General features: G+C 35.3%; 1 protein-coding gene across 1 annotated transcript in view; it reads right to left on the bottom strand.

Annotated features, from left to right (window-relative positions):
• The window catches only part of vta1 (vesicle (multivesicular body) trafficking 1), an 84,808-nt gene that overhangs the window by 30,936 nt on the left and 28,325 nt on the right, over positions 1-25,547 (bottom strand). Inside the window, 1 exon segment of the mRNA NM_001008107.1 lies at positions 25,293-25,387. Within this exon segment, the coding sequence (NP_001008108.1) occupies positions 25,293-25,387 (95 nt within the window).

Here is a 25,547-nt window from a genome sequence, read left to right on the forward strand (position 1 = left end):
AAAAACCCAAAACGGTATAATGAATTAAACAGGAAATATAATATACTGGTATTATTTATATCCTACATTAAAATGTAAACCAGCTATCATATATCGTGAAATTTTCCTAAACATATAATTAAAGTTCTACCTATATCCATAGACTGTACTGTAATGTACCAATCTCAACAAGTATTTGATTTGAAAAAAATAAAACTCTGTTAAAGAGATACTGGCAGCCAAGACTAGTGATGGCATTTGTTTAAACTAAAATGCTGTATATTTGGAGCTAGAGCAGCCAAAAATATATAGCCCAGATCTCCACTAAGCACTTAAAGTCCCACAGAGACTAATGACTTCCAGTGTGTAGTGAAGTGTTAAGGCTGCTGTAGCTCTGAAAATATAGTTATTCTGGCAATACAAAAATTATGTCCCCTAGACTTCAAAACCTCAAGTAGTTATAGTTTTATTGAAGGCAAAATCTGGGAAAAAAAAAGAATAGTAAAATATGTTAAATTAAATATTCTGAAATTCTTAACCTGTACAATTTATACTAAAGTAAAACTGCATATGAGAGAAAGAAACTGCAATTTAAGTTGAGGAATGACAGGTTTAGTTTTTCAAAAAGGCTGGCATAACACAAGTCCTTCTGTAGCAAAAAAACCACAAAGTTTATTTATATAATTGTATAAGAACCAATGTTTCAGCCCCACTTCTAAGCCTTTGTCAGGGTACAGTGTTACAGACCCCACAGCAATTTTAACCACAAAAAGAATGCTAAGATTGGCATTAATGTTAGGCTTCAAGCACCATGACAAGTTAGCTCCTCAGTGTTGCCCCTGTAATACACCGATGGTATTCCAAGTAACAATAGATGTAAAGAGAAACCATATAATTGCATTGCATATAACCCTATATCTACTTAATATATTGGGGCATAAATATAGATTCAAGTACTTTTTGCTAATTATGTTAACCTTAAAACATTGTTTCTTCTAGTAACAATGAAAAACATAGGTATAAAGTACTTTTCTCGCAAATACTATACCTCATCAGCAGCTTGAGTGCAATATTACAAGCAGAAACATTTATTATTCTAAGAAGTATGACAACATGTAAATTCTGAGAAACCAGTGACTCACTGGAACCAGCAGTTCCATACATAAATGAAGGAGGTGATAGGTTCTGTTTTAGTTTAAAGAATTTCCTTTCTTTTTTTGTCAGGTCTCCTTATGTTAATAGGCAATGCTGTAACTACCAAAGCTGAAAAGAATTCAGTAATAGAGGAGTATGAATTTCATGGGGCATGTCCCCTTATAAAGTTATAAAGTGAAAGATTTCCTGTTGGATTTATGACTTTAATTGGCTCACTGATGTGGCCCGTGTCTGTTGTGCTAATTATTGCACAATTCCCTGCTCAAACAAACGTTTTAGAAACACAACTTTATATTCATTCCCAAGGACCTGGAATTTAATGATTAATGGACATAATGATCAGAAAAGAAAATCTAGCTACTTCCAATAAACAGCTACAGCTGTAAATACATGATATGTCTACATGTGTTTAAGGCATTAATGAGGGTCTTTCAACATGTTACATGTTCTAGGCCTTCTTACTTGAGAATTCGCACGTGTACTAGCCTGCTTAATCATAATGACACATTTATAAAGAAAAGCTATTCTTATGACTAGATGCATGTGTGGATCACTTTTTAATCCCAAGGGAATGAAAAATGACTCATGGCTGTGAACTCATGCCTTTATCTAGTTTTGCAACTCCTCCCTGATTTATAAGATCCTTATATTTTACAACAGGAGGTACAGATATAGGATTTGGTATCCAAAATGCTCGGGACCTGGGGTTGTCCGGATGAGGGAACTTTAAATAATTTGGATCTCCAAACCAAAGTGTAGTAAAAGAAGTCATTTAAACATTAAATCCAATAAGAATGAATTATTTCTTGGTTGGTATCAAGTACAAGATAATGTTTTATTATCACAGAAAAAGGAAATCATGTTTAAAAAATTGATTTGAATTGAATTGAGTCTAAGAGCCTTCTTGGATAATGGGTTTCTGGATAATAGATTCCATACCTGTATATTATTGTATATATTATCACAGAGAATGATGAAAATAAAATGCAAGCTTGAAGCAAATTTGAAAATGACATCCATATTCAATCTGGTAAAGTAAATAAAAAGCAGCTACTCCGATCTGATACACTACAAAAACAGGCAAAAAATAGTTTGATAGCTAAACCAGTTGAATAGGATTGGCAAGCCACCATTCAGTCCAGGGTTTTAATTGCAACTGTCAAACAGCCAATTTTACATTTTACAGCAGGAAGAACCTCCCTCCCCAAAGGGCCATGACCGGCGGCGGGCCTGCTGGAGCGGAAGGTAATATTCTCAAGTTCGAACATCTCAATCTTTTTTTTTTTATTACTCCAAGGCCTTACATACCTATCATAGACACACCCAGAACTTACTCATTTAAAAAAATCACTACCAAAATAATAATTACATATAGATTAGTAAACAGAAATATTACTGAAATATACATGATAACAAAAAATGTTTAAATACATCAATGAGCATACTGGTCTATTCCTAACCACCCGGTTAGTATTTCAGCAACTGTGGTTGCTAGGGTCTTATTTACCAAGCAATCTTAGCCCTTCTTTGGCACCCCAATGAACTTTTATGATGGTTGTGTTGTCTGTGACTCATGAATAAGAAAGGTTTATAAGCTTTTAGTAGCTTTAAAGGACATGTAAAGCCTACATTTGCCTACAATGTATATCAGTTGGGAACGTCTCGCCCACCCAAATGGCATAGTTTGTACTGCATATATCCCCTCCGCTTGCCAGCACAATCACATTTTCCTAAAGCAAATAGTAGCTTTGACCTGGTGGCCATACATTTCATCAAGAATACAGGCTCACACAGGCACAGCTGTCTTTGATAAAGGTTCTGCTTTGTTTGCGCTGAGCTCAGGAGAGAAGGTTGGGAGAAAAAAAATGAAGCAGACAGCTAGAGCTGAGTTTCTATGGGAACCAGCAATGCCATCTCTTCACTGGCTGCTAGACTGGAGGGCATGTTTAGTAATCTGAGCTTAGAACTGAGCATGTCTGGCAAGCCAGAAGTCAAAGCAAATTCCTGAGGGGGGGGGGCGAGTGGGTTATAGGAGGAGAAGGAAATCTAAGTGATTAAGGAGATTGTAGCCTTACTATTAACCTCTGGACAGCCAGTGTGGCAGGTATTGAAAGATTTCAAAGAGGCTGTTCACTGATTAAATTTTTGTGTGTGGGGTTTACATGTCCTTTGAGGCATGGTGTTCCAAATGATAGAAAAACCCCATACCTGGAAGACCCCGGGTCCCAAGCATTACAGATAAAAGATGCTCTATGACAGCTGATCTAGTTTGGCCATTTATAAAAAATAATATAAAATAAAAAGTAATTGATTTTTCACTGCACAGTCAACAGCACATTTTAAAATCTACCTATAAAGGGGTTGTTCAGTTCAATATCCAAATGAAACCATCAACAATGCTCTCAGCATGTCAGATGATTAATTTTTCATTATAAAAGGACACTGTAAAAGCTACTTTCTATACCTGTTATATCAGTCCTTCTTCTGTCTCTCTGATCAGTGGCCTATTTTGAACCTGACACACTGAGAACTTCCTATATGCTTTCATCATCACGCCCAGGCTTTGCCCTTACTTTTTTCCTATTGGACCAATTCATTGGTTGCTTGTGCGCTCTAACCAGTTGCATAAATTGAAAGGTAATTGGTTAATTTTTCCCTTGGAATGGCATAGGCAAACAGACTCAGCATATCACAAATGTAACATACGGTTATGTTAGATTTGCAGCACAGGAAGCAGTTACAGACTGACAGGAGACATACTGCTGCCAGTGCTATGAGTGACATCATATAAGAAAGTAAAAAAGCAACTGTAGTGTTTACAAGGGTCACTGACCTCCCCCCCCCAGCACAGGGTCTGTTGCAGAAGTGAAGGATCAGCAGAGAGATGATCTTGAGGTAAATATCTCTTCAGCTGCACATTTTTTGGTTAACTATGTATATGGCAAAGATTGTTCTATTAATGTGAACTGTTAGATTTGAGAATGTTGTACAAAGGTGAACAAGCTCTTTAAGTCAACACTCCAGCAAATATTACTAAGGCCTATGTCTGTACACATGTGGCCTCTGCTTTGGTTCAGTACTAAAGAATGTTATGTTTATTTATCTCTGCTAGTACAATTTTATATTCTTTGTGACTCCATAAAGATATCACTTACACAAAATACAGTCTAATTCTTTCTTTTTTCAGCCACACCGAATGGCCAGTAAAGGCTATAACGCACAGAAACAGCAAAATGATAGGGTTTATAATAATTTTTAAAAAAGGTCAGAATTAAACAAACTCGGCTGTGGGCACTGCTCTCCAATCTTCAACTATCAAATAATCCAAAAGCCTATAAAGCTCTTGGACAGCTCTAGGACCATGACAACTAGGACATGACAAATAGATCTGATGAACTGGGCTCCATCCTATATTACTGATGTAATGTATCAAGTTGAAAGCCCCCACAACATTGTGTAATAAGAAAAGCCTACCCACACTAAGGAAAGTAACAAAGCACTCATGACATGCCTCAATTTGCATCTGTTTATCTAAAATATTGCAGAGAAGATCTATAGCAATTTCCCATACTCCTTTAGTCTTCCACTGAGACAAAGTCTGCCAGTTCTGCTCACTACATAGTTTTAGAGACTGCAGCATGCACAGAGCAAACCAGTTAATTCACAGAGCAGACTGGGTATTCTCCATGCATGTGCAGACATCACTTGGCTGCCAAGGGAAGACAATATGATGCACGAGAGCACCATACAGTGATCTATTGTGCGGAATGCAACAAAGCTAAAGTAAGCATTAGAACTCTGAAACAAGTTATACATCAGGGGGAGGAAAAGTGCCTATAAATTCTGGGTTGCCTTGTCCATTAATTAAATAGTTGATGTTATGTTACACTAAAGCAGTAGTATTTCCATAAGTTAAAAAAAAAAATGCTAGAATGAAACATGCCCTTTTGATTTTGACAATTTTTTTTAACTAAAGCAAATGTAAAATTTATAATGATTGTGCCTTACTTGCTCCTAATAAAACATCCCTAAAGTAAACGGTAGGATTACTGGCAGTTTTTAATTTTCTTTTGCTAGGTAACAAAACCCTATTTAAAAAAAAAAAAATTACAGTTGGAAAAGTGTCAATGAATTGACACATTTTTCAGATTTTATACCTGTGTGATTTTGTCAAAACTTGTTTGGCTGTTTTGAGCAGGCAAACAATGTTCTGTTATGTGGGGACATAATGTTTAGTGCTTCTCAACAGCACTATGACTGGTCAGAATCCTGACTCCCCAATGCATATCTAATGTGAGAAGAAATAATTTAGACAAATATTTACCATGCTGGAAGAATACATTGTTTACAAGGCATGATTAGGATTTTCTGAGCAGTAACCACCTTAACTACTTAAGGTACAATTTAGCAATCTCTTATAAATCATCACCAAAAATGTAAATTCATGAGATTATTAATTCAAAATCAATTAAAAATTGAACTGAGACATTTTCCACTACTTTAACTGGCTTAAACCAATAATATAATAATATATAATAATAATTCAGAGGTATTGTTTTAATGTCAAATTACTGAAAAAAAAAAATCAAATAAATGTCATAGATATCCAAAGTCACCTGATGGAAAAAAAAAAAAAAATTACAGGGATAGTTCACCTTCTAAACATTCGTTCAGTTTTAAAATAGTACATCAGGAATATTTTGGTTTAATTGTATTCTCTATTTACTTTCATTTTTCTTATTTTAAAATATTTTTGCTTCATTTTCATCCCTCTAGTGTCTCCAGTAGTAGCCCAGTAAGATAGGTTAATGACTTTTTTAAGGCATTACAATTTGCTATATTAGTCAATACATATCTCAGCAGCATCAGAGGAGTGTCAGTAATGCAATGTATCAATTATAACAGCTCAGAGAGAATGCTCAGCAGGGATGAATTTATGAAAATAATCTAACTATGAAACTAGTGTAGAAAACACACCCCTTAATTGGCTGCATCTGGGAAACAGAAGGTTACAAAAATGAAAATATAAACTTAAATCTTGGAAAACAGTCAAAAATAAAAAATAGAAATTAGCTGAAAATCATTTTTTCTGAAATACTATTTATGAACAACTGAACTGAAAAAAAGTGTGTAAAGGGTGAACTACCCCTTTAATTCGAGGGCTGCAAACGGCAATTCAAAGACCATTTTAAATGTTGTTATATAACACATGAGGTCTCATGTTTCCAAATAAAAAAGGAAAATAACACTAATACTTTGACAACAGGTGGACTTAGAATTCTGAATGGACCTACTGTTCATGACTCAGGAAATCTCCAGTTATTTTTAGAAAACAAAAAACAGTATTATCACACGACATACTAAACTCTGGTTCTTGAGCTGCCAAATGGCTTTAAAAGAAGGCTTTCAGCTTTGGCTTGGATGTGTTTTTTCTAGCAAGGGTAAAATGTAATCATGAAGGCTAGACGCTTAGTATATTAGCATTTCTTGCAGTTCTCTTTTATAAACCACACAGACTGATGGCCAAACTGGCTCGCTGAAGGTGTCTCATACTAAAAGTCAAACACTTGATGTTCAGCCAGCACAGTTAGTAATCTTAGTCTGCTTTGTGAGCTTTTAATTCCTTTTTTCCTTACACTTCATTTTGTCTGTACAATAGGAACAGTTATCACCTTAAACTGATTATACAGACTACTTTATATAAGGTTGCAAAAAACAATTTCCTAACCCATTGGTATTCTGACTTGTGTATTAATCACTTGTAACAATATGGTTTCATGTTCAACCAAATTCAACAGTAATATACAAACTACAAATACGCACTGACAACATGCTGAACCTACCACACACAGACAACTGAACGTTTCTCATCAATAGCAAAAACAATGTTTAACATTTAAATGCCACATTGCTTGCCGGCAAAAACACAAGCAGAACTAAAAGAGCAGCCTTTTAATGTTGGTGCTGTTCATTCTATGTTTGCTGGCATCTAAAGAGTTAAATATTCACCATCAGTGTAAATTTTAGGCTAATGACTTCTCTACAAACTAAATGAAGTGCAGTGTTCCAACCAATAAGGTAAAGCTTGGAAATGCAGGGTAGAGGTATCCTTCCATATATAAAGTAGGCAAAGTTTGGTTATAGAATGTTGTTCTCAAGAGCTGTTCATGCAAAAACTTCTCCAATTAAAGAACTACCTGAGAAGATTAATGGTAGACATGCACAGAAGTGCAAATGCATTTGTTTCTCAGTTTGCAGTATGACCAGCTGTTTACAAATTGAAGCAATTTGATACAGTTGTTTTTCTTTCTACAAGTGGATATCCTGCAAAAATCACATCAAGAGTTCAAAAAGAAGTGCTAAAGAAAGTGAAAAAGGAAAGTGCAAAGGATCCGTCTCTAGCACTTGCCAAAGTCTCTTGTTCATGTGTCATATAAGAAAACAATAGTATAAAATAAATGGATACATAGAAAATGATTGCTCTACAAAAAGACCATAGACAACCTCCCCATGAAAAATGGGAAAGGGAAGGGTTTGTACACTGGTAAATTCGATATCTACCTCACAAGGACCAAACATGGAGCAGCTTTGATTTCCCCATTTTGCCCTGTTAAACTTAGTTCAGTCCTACACTGAAATGCTGTTTGTTTTGGCATTTTGATTTTAAAGCACTGAAACCTAAAGTTATTTTTTTTTCTCATTTTTACTAACACCACAATACTTCACGAGTAGGCATGGGCTAAGCATACCACTGACGGAAGTAAATAAAGGATCAAAAGCTCTGGATAACACTGTTTTGTATGGGAGGGTGTTAAAAAAACCTATACATATTAAAGAGAACATATAGGAGCATGTTTGGAGTTTGCGGAAAAACATATGGGTGACCCACCTAAAATGTATAAAAAAAAAAAAAGTTTTGTGGTCAGCTGAGACCAAGAGAGAACTTGGCAAGTTTCAAAGCAATAGGTCTGGTTATTCTAACACTGCTTTGACCTCAAAATACCCTATATACAATACCAATATAATAATAGGATTATAAATGCAATGCATGGTTACCTTACTGGGCTTTGATCAATTTGTATGAAGCACTGGTTATTGATATCTAATGTACAAATCCATGGAATATTTTCTTTCAATACTACATTATTAAGTTCCTTCTCTTATTTTTCTCTTTATTAATAACACTGGTATAGGATCTGTAGACTGGAATTATTGGGAGACTTTCTGTAATTTGAATCTCCATACATTAAGGGGGACATTTACAAATCCACAAACGCTTTGAGCGTATTTTCGGCGACTTTTTTCGTACTTTGCGACAAAATTGGATTGTCACGCCGAGTACTAAAGTTTTGGATTCATTCAAGCCATTGCCATTGAGTCCTATGGGAGGCTTCCAAAATCATGCACAGAAGGATCAAAGTTGAAAAAGGTTTTCCTGCATTTTACAATCGTTTGGTAAGAAAATTTCGTGACTTTCGGATCACCAATACGATAATTCTTTAATAGGTCACTTAATATAAACTATCTGTTGGTATTCATTCTGGAGGTATAGTTTCCTTTAAAATTGAGTCTATGGGAGATGGCTGTAATTTGGAGCTCCTGGATAAGGCATCCCATCCCTCCCATATAACCCAATATTCTCTCAAGTTTAGTATCAGTAAATGTAAACTTTATTTCTGGTAGATTTTTTTACTTTATTACAGTCCTTTCAACAGGGGTTTGCATTGTGATAGCATAACTAAAGTTCAGCTTGGGACTGTGTCAAATATGGTTACTGTATTTTTCCTATGACTATTTTCAGAACACCTAAAATAGGAGCAATGTTTACAGAAAAACAAAGCAGACAGCAGCATCTTTTCACAAAAACAACTTAAACCTCTGTTTTCAAGGAAAATATGCAGGGTGACCTCTACATATTTTGCCAAATCAACCCCAGGCCAACTTACTCAAGGCTTTTGTGATATCTCCAAATGTCAAGATTAGAACATCATGTTGTCCAGTTAAAATTGGGTTTTTATGTAACGTGTGGATGTCCAAGTTGCATATAATGAATTTTTTCAATTATGCCCTTTTGCATCCAGGGCAATGGCAACCTGGCAAAAGGTGCTAAGCATAGTGCTGTTAGCTGCAAGGCAGTCCTGCATTTAAAGACTGCTGGTTGGTTACATAAAGAGTTCTCTCGTTCTTTCTCACCTGTGCTTTTAAATGCCGTACAAACTAGAGGGCATTCCAGGGGACAATGACATGCCACGGCCACACCTGGCCCACACGCAGAGAGCACTGTATTTAGAGTAAGACGCTATTTAAGCTCTATTCTAATAGTGGCTTTGGGTGCAACCCATAGGTCAAGGTGTGAAGGGCTAAACATGGAATACTACTAACATGGCACCAAGAAATATTCAAGCACACTGCAACATTATATAAAAGAAATAAATTGGCAAATAATGGCTGCACAAATATTGGCAACAAATGGCTGTAAATAATTTGCAGCAGCTGGTTAGTGTAGGTTAGTCTAAGCCCTGAAAAAAATAGCAGCTGGTCCACACTACAGCGAGGGTTGGACCGAGAGCTTATGATTTCTCTGTTTGTTTCATATCCTGCAACATTATACACTTAATAATGTAAAAATTGTGCAACACAATCAGGAAATGTCTGAAATGATAATTGTCTTTCTTTTACATAACCACATTCTGTATACAATGTAATGATTAATATTAACAAGTCATGATTACGAGTGATGCATTATTTCATGTTTACCATACTACACCTAAGTATAGTAGCATACCTCCCAACTGTCCCAATTTTCACGGGACAGTCCCTCTTTTAACAGCTCAGCCTGCAGTCCCAGATTCTTACTGAAAAGTCAATTTCCCTTAGATCTCCTGCACTGAATGCTAAAAAAGATACAAACTTAATTAAAAAGTGGCTTTTGGCAGAGAGCCCAGAAATCTTAACAAGCTATACCTGCACTTAGATGCAATATTTACCTGTATAAGATAATATAAGATATTGATAAATCGTAATTTTTGTCAGGATGCTTAAGACAATTAGTTATTTTGGTTTTAGTTGGCCATTAATAGCTCCTCAGCCGATTCCATATTAGCTGTTTGTGAGGGAATTGTCAGTGACCGCTAATCCTGCACTGACTAATTTGTACCTGGGAAAATAGAAAGTACAGTAATGACACTGTATAACTAAAGTGCCAGGTCAACAGATTTAACATCTACAGCAAATAATGGGTTAAGTGGCATCTAATTTCAGCAACTAAGACCTTTGTACATTGTATGTTATGTTTATATGTTCAATAAAAGCAGCCTGTTTCTAGTCCCAATGGCATTAAGCATATGCGGATTGTGGGTTTTACAAGTTATTCTATCATATCATCTATCAAATATCTTAAATTTCAGTGACCATCTGGACCCAATAAACCTGCACAAACAGCCATATGTTATACTGATCACTGCCATCCTTGTGGCTAGGTGTATCATGCCATTTATTATTATGTGCTAAAAAATTAAAAATATAATTCATTAAACCTACTTAAAGCAAGCTACAGTTAAAATCACAGGATTTCCAGTTTTCACTGAAGAAAGGTCCAATCGAATTATACATTTTTTAGGTGTTTTAAAGAGATACTGATGCCAGAAATTAAACCTTTTTCTAATCTATCATAACATTGTCTTTACATGGTATTTATAATTTTACCTTATATGATATATATGTTTCTCTATGAGGGGGCTCCATATTTGTGTAGTAGGAGTCCATTAGCATTAGAAGCCATAACTGACAGGTTTTGTTAGGACAGTCAGGTTGGAAAAGGTTTGGGAACTTCAAGTAACAATGACTTACACAAGCAGCCCTATCAGCGAAAAATGATCAACATGACCTATAGATAACTTTAAATGTACATTCAAATTTTATATAGTAGTTTTTTAGTGTCAGTATCACTTTAAGAAAAATTCTACAAACTGTAAAAAGACAATCAGAGAACATCCCCCATAAAGCCTGGGAACTGGATGTGTTTCCTGCACTAAAAATACCTTACAGTGTCTGGTTGCTAGGGTCCAAATTACCCTAGCAACCAGGCAGTGGGTTGAATGAGAAACTGGAATATGAATAGGAGAGGGTGTAAATATAAAGTTAATTAACTAGGTAAGGTGCTAACCATTGCACCACTATGTTCTATTTGTCCAGTTATAAAATTTGAACACAAAACAATAACACCCTATTAACTGTATATTTTAAAGTCCGACAACTGATTTAAAATTCTAAAGCTACATAATGAATTACAAGAAACAGACTGGCAGTGTAGGGAGATAGGGCAGGAGCATTGGGGTTTAGTCCATTTTTCTTTACAGGTCTGTGTAAAGGCACCTGGTCCTGTCCCCAACTATAAACACAGCAGACCCCGCGGTCACAGGGGGGCCTGGACTGCGGGGTCTGCTGAACTTTAGTCCCCCCCTCTTCTACCTAAAATATAGTGGCATGGTCGGGGCCAGGATTTTTCTGCATGGGGACCCAGAGCAACCAAGTTACGCCACTACCTGTCCCTCCCCCATTTGTAACAAAAAAAGTCACTTGAATGCCTAGAAGGTGTTTGCAACTTTTTGTTTTGTAGTGGTATCATTCTTACCTACAGTAGAAATATATTCTGATTTTAGAAGGTTAATAAATGGAATCTCAAATTGCTGCACTGACACTATGGGAGTTTCACATTATATCATTAGAGTAATATTAATTTGTAGAAAGTAGAACTCTCAGCTGGTACAACTGCTTGAACTCTTGGGGAAGGGTAATGTTTAGAGGGGAGTCATATGCAGAACAGCTTCAAAAATTACTGATTAGTATTGTGTATAGAGACAGTATGATTTATTATATCAATTAAAAGCAGTTTGTTTGCTGGTACTATTCCTCTCTCAGGGAGAGATTTGCATATGGTCATTAGCAGTGGGTTATGACAAGGTGTCCAGACCAAAACATACTATTTCTCTAGTGTGTCTGGCACGATGCCAATAATGGTGTTTAAATGTAACACCTTCGTTGTGTATATTTGCCAGCAGCACACAAGGCAGTGTCTTTTTTCTGGGGGAAAAAACGGCCATGCACAGCCATAAAAACAGGGGAAGTCAAAACTAAAAGAAAGAAAACATATGTTCATAATTACTTCAGCATGGCAAGATGCCAGGCACTGTTTATTAAAGGGGAACTATACACTTGAACATTACATGCCGCTATAGAAATATATCACATAAAACTGTCCATATTTAAAACACTATTTCATATTAATACAGCTGCCATTTTAAGCATTAGTCCATCCCTCTGCCTCAACTATGGTAATGTGCTCACACACAAACAAGCAAGAATACATATTACTTCAGCCAATGACTGGACAGTTGTTAAAAAAATTAATAGGTCTTGCTATGCCCTGCTTCCGCCTCCAACAGCCTCTATTTATAGGCACACATCTGCCCTGCCCCACTACCTTTGTGACGTCAGAGGTGGGGTGGGTCAGGCGCGAGTCTATAAATAGAGGTGCATTGCCAGGTTGGGGGTGCGTTGGGAGCAGGCAGGTTCATGTCAGGTGTGGGCTGCCTTTTTTTGTCAGCCCGCACATCACTAGATTCCATTCTAATATAGCACAGTTTTCACATTAGTAACCAATCGGCAGCCAATGTGAGTACATCTGCGCCAGTGCGCGTTGACTTTTTCAGTGTCTTATTTAAATTAAAAGGACTGGAAGGAGCCAGGCTCATTGTCTGATTATAGTTACATGTATGGGATCTGTTATCTGGAAAGTTTGGGACTTGAGGTTTTCCAGATAACAGGATCTTCCATAATTTGGATAATCACTTATGTCTTCTAAAACATCCTTTAAACCCAAATAAACCCGATAGGATTGTTTTGCCACCAATAAGGATTAATTATACTTTAGTCAGGATCAAGTACAAGACAGTGTTTTATTATTACACAGAAAAAGGAAATCTTAAAATTATTTACTTACAATGGAGGCTATGGGATATGGCCTTTTCATAATTCAAAAGTTTCAGGATAATTGGTTTCTGGATAAGGGATCCAATACCGGTACTATGTAGGGATCCAATACCTGTACTATCTAGTGTTTCAGTTTTCTTTTAAAACAAAGAAAGTGTGGTGGATTGTATCTATAATAATAACTACAAATAAGTTCACATAAAATGAAGGAGTGCATAAATGATCACTATGCATTTTACAACCTTTGATCACTGTGATGAATGAAAAACAGCAAGTATACTAAAAAAGCATGATGCACATCTAGAAAGCACTGCCCTGGCTATAAATAAAGGCAAGTTGGACCAAATTTCACATTAAACTATTGTATGGCTCCGGGACAATTGTAGTCAAGTTATCCATCATCTGCAGAAGGATATAAATAGACCCAGGGAGAAATGCTTACTACAATATGACAATAAAAATAAAATAATTTTGATTCTTTACAATAATGAGCAAACATACTTATGCATACATTCAGGCAATATATATTACCCTTTTTCTTTACTATAATCAGTCAGTGAAGACTGATCTAGACAAAGCTGGGATCTCCACACTTAAAGGAAAGCACTAAGCATTCAAAATGTATTGAAAAGGCAACAAAGCTGTAAGTTAAACAGTTTAGAAATCAACATAGAAAATAAAAATACATAAAATATGCACATTCTCATGCAGTTTTACTAGTTATGTTTTTTTTTCCATAGACTGCAATGGGTTTTGCCAAGTTTATTAAAGTGTAAACATTTGGGACAAAATCCAGTGTAACTCAGCCTTAGGCATGTTAGTAAGTAGTGCAACCAAAGCCTTTAAATAGGACTTAATGCCAAGGTAAAAGTGTTCTATTACAACATGGCTTTATAGTTATTTAATTTTCTGCTAAATTTTATACTTTTATGGCAATTTTTACATAAAATTAAATGCACACTTTTATAAGTATGCCCCAGGTTATGCTAAATGCAAACAGCCAGTCGCTTATCTGACCATGTTCAGTGGTTGATCATAGACACAAAGGTATACGCTGGTCTGCAAAATCATAGCTTTTTATGAACCAAAAATACAGACACATCATATAATAAGGGGTACCTTGCATTAAGACTAAAGTAAACTGCACAGTGTGTATGGTGCCAGGAACTGACTCTTCCAGAACTGGAATTTGTTGCCACAGCAAACTCATTTCATCATTCATTTTTCAACTGGCTGTTATTTTTCTCTCATAAATATGCATGGAAACACAAGAATAACAAAGAGCCTATCAAGTCTAACAAAACTTCACCCTACAGACACATAACAAAATACAGAACCAGTAACACATTATGTTGTCATTAATCGAAATAAATGCACGATATGATACTAAACTGCTAGTAAATGTGTTTATATGTATGCACTTATATATATATATATATATATATATATATGCATATGCAAGTGTGAGAATGTGTAAATGTCAAAGTGGCGATACCTTTGACTGGAATACCCATGGTAACTTTAAACAGGTTTATGGTTTCATTCAGCAGGGTTCTTTACAAACCTTTTAGTTATACACAGATAATGCAACAAACACACTAAAGTGTTAATATCTAAATGTGTGAGGCGCAGATTTACTAAAACTATAACATTTCTATGTTTTTTTCCTTTTTAAAAATTCAAATAAACTCGAATAAATACAAAAAATTAAAAAAAAAAAAAGGTCTAAATTGAAAAAGTACTGTTTTAAACTGTTACACCAAAACTTCCACATTTTCGAAGAAGGATCTTTCAGGGAAGGGACATCTGTCATTGACTTCTACATGATCTTTCAAATTTTTTGTCATTTTGTTGCATAGTAAATCTAAAAAAAAAAATGTGCAACTTTTTTTTCTGTGACTTTTAGAGCTAAAAAATCTGAATCTAGAAAAGCATTAGTATATGGCTACCTGAATGTCTGAATATCTAAAAAGTCTAGTATTTGTATTGTGTCAGCCTGTATTAGTGCAAATTAGAGTAGAAGCCCTGTGAAATAATACTTTCCCATATATGATATCTCTTTGTGGGTCAGGAACAGCTAAGCAACGTTCCTTCCTTCCCAGATTTTATGTTTTCACAGATTTTACAAATATTTTTTGTGGACCCTGGGAAGACTTAAAAGTGGGGTTCCACTGTAATTCAGCAAAATTCTAAATATTTAACTCACAATAACATGGTTATTTTGTTTCCACTTTGCTCCCCCAAACGGCACAAGCACATTTTCCAGTTCCTGGTTAGTGATCTGACTTAGCCCCTTCTCCTCTTCAACAGGTGATGACTCCTCAATCTCAACAGCTTTTATGGCTTCTCAGGCCTTATGGAACAATGACATTTGTGAAATACCGTTCCTTTAGTGTGATCTCAGCCACTGTGCCACAATACAAAGTAACTGAAAATGTCATAAGCATATAAACATAGTATGTGATAATAGTATGCATTTTCAAAAATTCTTCACCCTTTCTTGACTTGAAAGCACAGCATTTTCTAAAATAACTATAGTTTATTTTGGAGAGTCTTTGGAAGTAGGTGATGAATATGTTTCTAAATCTACAATAAACACAGGCCATGCTAGAGGACAATTGGCTAAACACACTAAACTACTAGCACACTCAGTTTTGCTGTTGTATCACAATCTCTACTTTGCTCCTTACCTTTAACATTGCTTTCCTCCCTTCGGACCTCTTTTCTAAAACTCTTTTTAAAATGTTATTTTCTTCATATAAGTTGTTTCTACTTTATTCTATTCTCCTTTTACTTCTAGATCTTCTAGATGCATGCCATAGCCATTGCCTGTACTATCTCCTTACTATACTTTCCTTTACTCTTGTTCCATCCTGCTTCACAGCTTTAACATTCTATCTCTCCCATCATCTTTCTCTTTGTATTTTTGTTCTTGAATATTCTTGTCTGATCTTTTATTGACCTTTCCTCTCACCATCTCTTCTGTGCACTTCTTTTCCTATTGCCTTCTGCTCTCCCTTTTCATTTCTTCTCCTATACACTCTTTCAGTTCTATTATCCAAACTTAAACCAACCCGCCTGTAATTTTCCCTTGTCTTGATAGAAGCAGCCCATGCTTCTATGAGCGGAAGTTGCTACAGTCTTACAGCAGGAAGAAATGTACTTCAGCAAGAACAGAAGAAGATTGTTTATCAGGGTACATATGTCAGTTGCTTCTCAGTTATACATATAGCTATAAATAGTGTAAGCATCCTTAGAGACAGCAGTGAGTGACATATAGATTTTTTAGCAGGTTTCAACTGAACCAATCCCTACTTCACTAGCTGCTTCTAGTAAGAAGAGTATTAAAAATAAACTAAAAAAGGGGCATCATGTGGTCAAAAAATTATTGAAGCCAGTTTGTCAATTCAAATAATATTTCATTTTTTTGGTGTTTGTGGTTTTAATATGTCAAGTAGAAGCTGATCCCAAAACTTAGTGGTTGAAAAAAGGCTGAATTTTGTAAATATTATTAACAGGAATTAATTTCAAGTTATAACTCCAACAAAAAAAGTTGCTCTTATTTGTCTGAGATGCATAATTTAAAACATTATTGCGGTTATTTTTTCAGCTGGTTAGTGTTGATGTGTGGGGCCAAAATTCCTGTTAATAAAAGGTTACACTGCATTTAGCAGGTTTTGACTTTAAAAGTCCTCCAAATGTAATCACTCATCATTGTGATTATAAAAGAGCTTTGGATAAATTTGTTTTTCCAATTAAATGTTCCAGTGACGGCACAGATGAGAGAGAAGCTTGGTCTGACCAATATCATTAGCATCATCTTGTGGAAAAATATCTGGTTTGTACAGGGCATTGAATAATTATGTTTGAACAGAGCAGCAATGATGAAGCCTTTTTAATACTGTATATCACCAACAATTCAGTCAGAAACCCTTCACAGATAAAAGAATAAACTCAGGTTTCTGTCAATGCACTCTAGTGCTGGTTACATATGACATGGTACAGGTAAGGGATCTCTTATTCAGGGATCCATTATATCCAGAAAGCTCTAAATTAAGCAAGGCTATCTCCCACAGAGTGCAGAGAAAATAATTGTATTTTTTTAACATTATTTCCTTTTACTGTAATAATAAAACAGTATTTTATACTTGATGGTAACTATACTATATGAATCCATATTGGGGGCAAGACAATCCTATTTGGTTTATTTTATGTTTAAAAGACTTTTTAGAAGACTGATGGTATCCAAATTAAAATGACGCCTTATCTGGAAAACCCCAGGTCCCAAGCATTCCAGATTTAAGATCCCATATACATACCTACACTGAGTCTGGGTCCTTCCAGTCTTTTTAATTTAAATAAGGCACTGAGAAATTCACAGTACACTGGTGCAGATGTGCTCACATTGACTGGTGACTAGACACTATCTAATCTTTGCTATATTAGAATGCCCCCTTACATCAATTCTCAGCGCATTTTATGGAATTTAGCTATCAATGCTCCAAATTATATTTGGACTTGCTTATAGACTAATGTTCAATTAAAAAACAAAGTTATAGCCTAGATACAATGTACATTTTTTTCATTCAAAAATGAGAATAATCTAAGCCAGGTCCCCAATCCCTGGGCCGGATCCCGGCTGTTGTCACGCATCACATGCAAGACACGCTCAAGAGCCATATGCAGTGTAATACGCTTTATACTTGTCATACTGGGTCAACTACATACTATAGGCAACGCAGTAAAGAGGTCATTTTTTCTTGTCTTGCACCGGTCTGTGGTGAAAAAAAGGTTGGGGACCACTAATCTAAGTGGAACACCCAGCATACTAAAGTTGTGTAATGTGTCAGGTATATAGTGAATAATGTACCCCCTGTTATAAAATACAAAGATATTAAGTCACCGAGGTGTTCAATGACTAAATAAAGGCACAAAGTCGAAGGCCTAGTGCTTTTATAAAGGTTATGGAGCTCCGAAGTGACTTCTGATATCTGTGTATTTTACAACAGGGTGTACATTATTTATTATAATACACAAATTTCATCGAGTCATGTGACAGAAATTACATCACTAAGCACCGATTATAAATGAAAACATTACTAAGCTTCAGTTATAAGGAAATCAAATACAGGATATTCATGGCCCTTGTGTATTATAATGTTATAAAGGACAAAAAGAATTGTGAAAGAAACCAATGCTCTGTTATAGAGAATTTCAAACACCTACACAAAGATGAATGCATAAGAGATGCAGATGCCTGGTACCATAATTTGCCAATTCTGACCTAGGTATGTTCTTGTGGCAATAAGGAGCAACTCCTTAAGGGCTCAAAAATATTTGTAAGGTATCTGAGAACTGTAATATGTGTTTTCACAATATCTATGCTAACAAAATAATTCCCTTTGAACTATTATTTTCTATTATAAGGCTTACACTGTATACTATAATAGCTTTGAAGTTAGAATTAAGAAACTGTTTTAGAAAATTCTAAAGCTCACAGTATAATTTAATAGTAGTATTCTTAAGTGGATGATTTCTTCGAAGTCTTAAGGTTTAAAAACGCTTGGTTTTAATCTACGGTATATCCACATTTCTTGTTTCTCTAAAAGCAAACAGCTCAAAAGGAAACAAGTTTTCAAATGATAAAATTAAAGTGGTTCAAATTCAATGCTTAGTCTATGTTACTAAACAATGATCCCACATTGGTCTACATCTTACCATACCCTGGAGGAGAATAATGAAAACAATTCACAATTTATTGGTGGCTATTACAGAACTAGAAGTTGAATGTATTCCTTCTTTCTTGCTGAATAATTACTGAAAATTGATGGAGCAGCAAAGCAAAAAAAAAGAAAAAAAACCCATACCATATCACACGGCAGCAAGATTCCTGAGTCTAAATATAAGTTACTTGTTAGATGATAAAATAACAGCATATGAAAATAAAATGTTCCAGTGCTGTTTATCATGGCTCTGAGGTTATGAGGAGGTCACCCAAATTTATCATTTTACTCCAAGGGTAATACATAGGAGTGCCAGAAACCCACATGTTTGGGTAACAAAAGGGGTCCAGTACTTTTGTGCCTGCCTCCTTAGCCCCTTTATCCATACCCTCCCACCTAGTGACATGAATAGTAGGGCACTGGCTGTTTAGTAGTCATTTTGGACTCTGATTTCTCATTTATACCCCATAATCAAACCACTTTGAGATCCTGCTATTTTCTCTCTGTGCAACAGGGTCAGTTGGACACTAGAGAGTATTTTAATACTACTACTACTACTACTCTCTAAATGGAATGATACAATTATGATACATACATTTATATTATAACAAATGCTTATTAGAGATGGCATCTTTGTCCAAATTTTAGGTGAGATGGCAATCTTTGGCAAAGAAAATTATGCAGGTCTCTTTGTTAAACCAGTATGCAGAAGAGGATATTCTATATCCACTTCTCTTATTTTAACAAATTTATACAGTTCAGCAAAGCAAAGGAAGGCCTGCAGACAAGCATTAGGCAATAGTACCGCCAAGTAAAATATGCATTATAAACATCTGTGAGTCAGTATTGGTTGTGAATGTAGCAAGATTTAAGCTTTACAAGCAGCTTACTGTGAGTGAGCATTCGGCAAAACCACTCTGTAAGGATGCAGCTGCCAATTATTAATGTGAGAGGCCCTCTGTATTAAATCTATTCAGAACAGCAACTCGATTCAACATTGAGAGAGCATGAACCGAAATAATAAAGTTCATGTTACCAATGGAAAGGAGCCTTATTTGCTGGAAATCTAATATCCAGAAAACTCCAAAATACTGCACTGCCATTTTCCAGAGCACTGTTTAAACAAGCTATTGATTATTTTTTTATAGATTAACTTTTTCTATGTATTTATTATTTATTCCATTCAAAACAACCATTATATTCTGGATAACAGATCCCTTAGCTCTATTAATAGAAAAAAGACCACTGGCTAAAGTAAATTGTTCTAAAAATGAAAACATTTATAATAGCTCTCTATGGGAAGTCGGGAAGCATTAATGGGTATCCTGTGTCCTGTGTGCGCCATAGCCAAAAAGATTGCAATGATTCTGCAGTTTTATTTCAGAGAGATTTCCTAGTTTCCTAATCTGATTATAGCTCTGCCTGATTTAAAGCAATGTCAAATTGAGCACCCATTATTTTTTATTGTTTTTTATTATTTTTAAATACACAGCTCATGCCTCTGTTTCTTGCAGGCATTTAGTAAACACTGTCAGGTTTCAAGCATTACAAATTATCAATCCTTTTCCTGTACTAATTTGTTCCTGTTAGGAGAACCGTAATTTGTCCAAACTTTCTTTACTGTGAGACATGTTTATATCTCAAAAACTATAAGAAAGGAAACAATAAAACCTATTTGTGAAAAAGAATTATAAGGCATCTGCTACCATTCGGGTGTACAGCAAATTTAAATTTAATGCCATATAGTCTAAGTCCCCATTACTTGTGCGAGGAAACCAGGGTAGCTGAGGGAAACCCACATAAGCATGGGGAGAACATACCAAAACATCTGTATTTATGAAATAACGGACTTTCCTTTGTGGCATGAAAAAAAGAAAGAAAAATGACGTCTAACATAAATCATGGGTAACGAAAATCTGACAGTGTGTTATGTAATTCAACAAACCAGGTGCTGCATCCCTTTTGTGGTAGAGAGGACAGTTTGTATTTTAATATGGAGGCAAAGATATTGGTTATACAAGTTGCAGATGTTCTGGGCTGATAACCTAAGATAAATGTGCATCTTGCTAACTGTATGAACATGTATAGGTATAGCAAGGATCAGCGCACACACACTGCACATGGAAACAGAATCCAAAAAGCACACATATTCATTAAATGTTTATGGTTTTCTCTTACTAGATTCAAGTTTTCCACATCTTTAAATTCCCATTTCTGCTAAAGGTTGCTATGAAAGTAGCACATACTGTATGTATCATAAAAAAAAGTAAAACATAAATAAAAGACCAGGAATCAGGTACAGCGAATACAGATTATAATCTGCATAAACAGCAGACATGTCCAGTTTGGGACTTGGGAGTTAACTAGGCAGGAGCTGCCTCCTGGTGCGGACGGCCTAGCTCCGGCAGGGGCTGTTTTTTAAACTAAAAAACGAAAACTACTGCTTCTCCCAACCGGAGCGCGGGCTCTATTTTTATGGTGATAGGTGCCCTTTAAAGAGAGTTTCACAGTAACCACCTAAATATTATACACACATTGTTGCCAATAAATACCCTATTCTCTTACACAAATGTAGGGTTATCACACAATAGCATTCATATTAGAACAGTGTTTCTCAAACTGTGAAGTCACCCTCCCTTATGAGGCACTGAAAATCTGGTGAGGCTTAAAGAGACTCCTTAATCCCACAGCCAATGATGCTACTTCTATATAACTGGAAAAATACAGAAAAACAGTGTTCAGTTTTGCTATTTAGGAATTGTTCTTTGAAAGTATCATTTTTGTAAACCTAATTCTTCAGACAAATAAAATACCTTAAAGGAGAAGGCTAAATCATTGTTTCAACTTACCTGAAAACTCTAGCTAGTGCTCCTGTTAGAAGAAAATTCCAGGGGCCAGGGGTTAATACAGGTGAGCAATTCTCTTCCTTCCTTCACCTTTTGATGGGATCCCAGGGCCCTCGCATGCGCAATTAAGTTGAACTTTTGTTATAGTTGGCTATTCACTCCACTGCACTTGCGTAAAAACCAAAGAAGGAAGAGGATTGCTTTGCTGGATACACCCTGGGGGTTTTACGTAAGCAATTACAATTACATTTTGTCAACCCCCAGTGATTGTAACTTTCCTTCTACTTTAATAGCCCTCACAGGGGGTTATGATATAAAAGGCACTAAGTTTTCCCAGGAGCAGTAACCCATTGCAACCAATCAGCAGAAAGTACCCAGACCAGTCACCTGTTTAAAAGCAATCATCTTATTGTTTGCTATTGGTTACTGCTCCTGGGCAAACCTAGTGCCTTTTATTACATATGGGGGATAGTTTTAAAAACCATGGCAAAATCTTTTATCTTCCTTTTACTTTTGAATTAAATAAAAATATTGTTTATAAAATCCACAATATTCTAAATACATTAATAAATATACAACAGATCAGTGTTTACAAGGTTCTTTCAATGAAGATCATTTTCTGGAATTGTCTCCTGCTGAAAAATTTTCTGGCTCAGTCGCTTACTATTATCAACTAATACCTCCACCCTGTCTCAAGAGATTCACTCACTAACATTTGTTGGGGTGGATCTACATACTGAGACCACACCATCAGAAAGGACACTGACCTCATTAGCACTGAGAAAAGAATAATAATTTTAACCTCATGTCTGATGCATGGTGTGAAAGGCAAAGGCATCCACCCCTGGATCAGCTAATAAGTATTATAAAGAGATCAGATGGTTTTGTAAAATACATTATATAAAAGGAAAACTGCAAAGAGAGCAGACTAAACACACTGTCTAAAATTTGAACTTGTAATATGTCTACACTATGTTATTAGTATTTATCAACCTGTGCCAACTGTTAACTAATAACTAATAATAAATACTGTTAACTAATAACTAATAATAAATACTCACTATATTTAATGTATAATAGTACAGGTATGGGACCTGTTATCCAGAATGCTCGGGACCTGGGGTTTTCCGAATAAGGGATCTTTCCATAATTTGGATCTCCATACCTTTCATGTACTAAAAGATCATTTGAACATTAAATATACCCAATAGGATAGTTTTGCCCTCAATAAGGATTACTTATATCTTAGTTGGGATCAAGTACAAGGTACTGTTTTATTATTACAGAGAAAAAAGGGAAATTATTTTTAAAAATGAGAATTATTTGGTTATAATGGAGTCTATGGAAGATGGCCTTTCCATAATTCGGAACTTCATGGATAACGGGTTTCCGGATAAGGGATCCTATACCTGTAATATTTTTTTTAAATATACTTGTAGTTTAAGCTCAGTTAGTTCTAACAGTATATCATATGCACTGTCCCATGCAAACATCCATTCAGAATAAAGGCAAATAACATGGCAATATTAATAAATACAGTTAGCACAATGTGTACAAAGACAGTCATCATTGGAAAGCTTGTCACTGCTGGGAGGGCTTTTCAACACTCTGTTGAACAAAGCTTTTCACCAATGGTCCATCAAAAATAAACAAGAAAAACACAGTTATTAAATCATAAAGGATTAAGGCCATTTTAGTATTTACAGTGACAAACAAAATAAGAGGCAACTTAAAGGGAATCTGTTCCATATTTTGTATTAAATAAACAGCAGAAATAAAGGTTATAGCCAAAGCATCTGTAACATACATAATGAGTAAAAGGCAATTCTTTAGGTAAAGTAAAGGGAAAATTATTTGATATAACAATATGGGATCTATCAGGTTTCTTTAGGCTAGGATACTGTTTAATTATTTCAGAGAAAAAGTAAATTAGCCTGTATTATATAAATAATTATACCTGTATTATTTATATACTGTAGGGCATGGTCTTTATTTTATAGTTAGCTTTGCTGCATTCAGCTATCCATAATCTGTTGACTAAAGTGCCTTAACTAATACCTATTTAAGTTCTGCTCCCACAAACCTACCAAAAGTAACAATTTATATTTTCATATAAAAAAAAATATGAATAATGGCAAAGTCTAAAGGTTAAATGATTTAACAAAATATTGTGGAGGATTTAATAATTCCAAAAGAAGATCGAAATGTTGGGATTTCTGTTGGATTCTCCAATTCAATCTTTGATAAATCTGCCTCTGAGTATAAACTTTTTACATAACACAAAAGTCTAGTGAAATTAATTAGCTGCACAAGCCTAAACCAACACTCTCACCCATATTATTTAATCTTTTTTCCCACTTTCAGATTATTTTTCACTTGTTAACAACATATTACTTTTACATTACTTCTAAGACTCTATGACTTTTCAACTGTGGTTGTCCAGCTTGTAATCAGTCAAACCAGCCTCTTGCCAAACCTTTCAGTTGTTGAAGGTTAAGGAAGGAGGTTGTGCGCAGGGGAAAGGCTGTGAGCAAGGCAAGACAATGTTGAAACACAGGATTTCTTGTCTCGTTTTTTGTAAACATGTTCTTCAGTACCAGACTTCCTCTCCTTTCGGGCACAAGTCTGTGCAGTTCTCTCCCCCTCCCATAAGAATTCAACACCCCCCCCCCCTCACTTGGGAATTTGTGATCTGAGCTTCCAACGGCTAGAGCTGCAACAGGAAGCTATGAAGACCAAGCTAAAATGGTAGCTGCTATCTTAAACAAACAGAGGAAACTTCTAGGGCTCTTTACTCAGGTAAGGTAAAGTTTTCTGCAGAATAAATATAGCATTCTAGGTGGCGAATCTATTGGCAGTAAAATGCCAAAATGACTTTCCTTCCCTTTAAGTTAAAGCTCAGTCTAGCATTTATAATAAGTCTCATGTAGGGTACCACTGGGAAAAAAAACTTGATCTTCCTTCCCTCTCTCTCCCCCGGAAAGGAATCACTTTTCCCACAGTTTAATATTATTTACAATATTTTCCCATTAGAGGGAAAAAAAACCAAGTAAAAATTTTCAACATGTGAAAATTTCCCATAATCATAAATTAATAGAAATGTCACCATATTTAAAAAGATTTTCACTGATTTCTTTAATCATTGAAATTACAAAATTCTGGCAAGCTCATAACATTTTTGAACATAGATTACAGTGATTTTCCCAACCACAGAGCCAGGGAACAGCTTTTGATTAAATTTGTTGTTTTTTTTTTAATTTATAAAAAGGATATAAAATGCATCAAGACATAATTCTTTGGAAAAAGGTTAAAAACAATATGAATTGAACTGCACTGTTCATAAATGTGTAAACTGAAAACTTAAAAAATATCAACCTTTTGGAATCTCATCCAAGGTCTGAAAAACTGCATTGCCTTTAAGTGTACATAAATGTGAACTTCTGTAATAGCCATCATTTGACATCAGTAACTGCTAATATGTCCTATAATGCTTTTCTTTTTTGTGACATATAAAACATTATTTCCATTTGAAGCTGCAGGCAATGGCAGGCATTTAATTTGCACATATTTCAGAGGAACTGATTTAGATTTTACTTACAGCTTCCAACTGATCCATGAGTTTAGAGAGGAATTTGCGACACTCTGGACTTTTGCTATCGATCTTCATGCCAGTTTGCATGGAATACAAACGACCTGTGAATTGTAGAGAGAAAAAAATAATGGTTTGCACTATCATTTATAAAAATAAACAAGATAATTCAATGTATAGGGTTCTAAAGTTAGTCAAGATCTCCAATAAACTGATTAAATAACAACTGTTTCCAACAATAAATAAAAGCTGTTTCCAATAAGC

Source organism: Xenopus tropicalis, chromosome 5 (genome assembly GCF_000004195.4).
Source record: "Xenopus tropicalis strain Nigerian chromosome 5, UCB_Xtro_10.0, whole genome shotgun sequence".
Lineage (NCBI taxonomy): Eukaryota > Metazoa > Chordata > Amphibia > Anura > Pipidae > Xenopus > Xenopus tropicalis.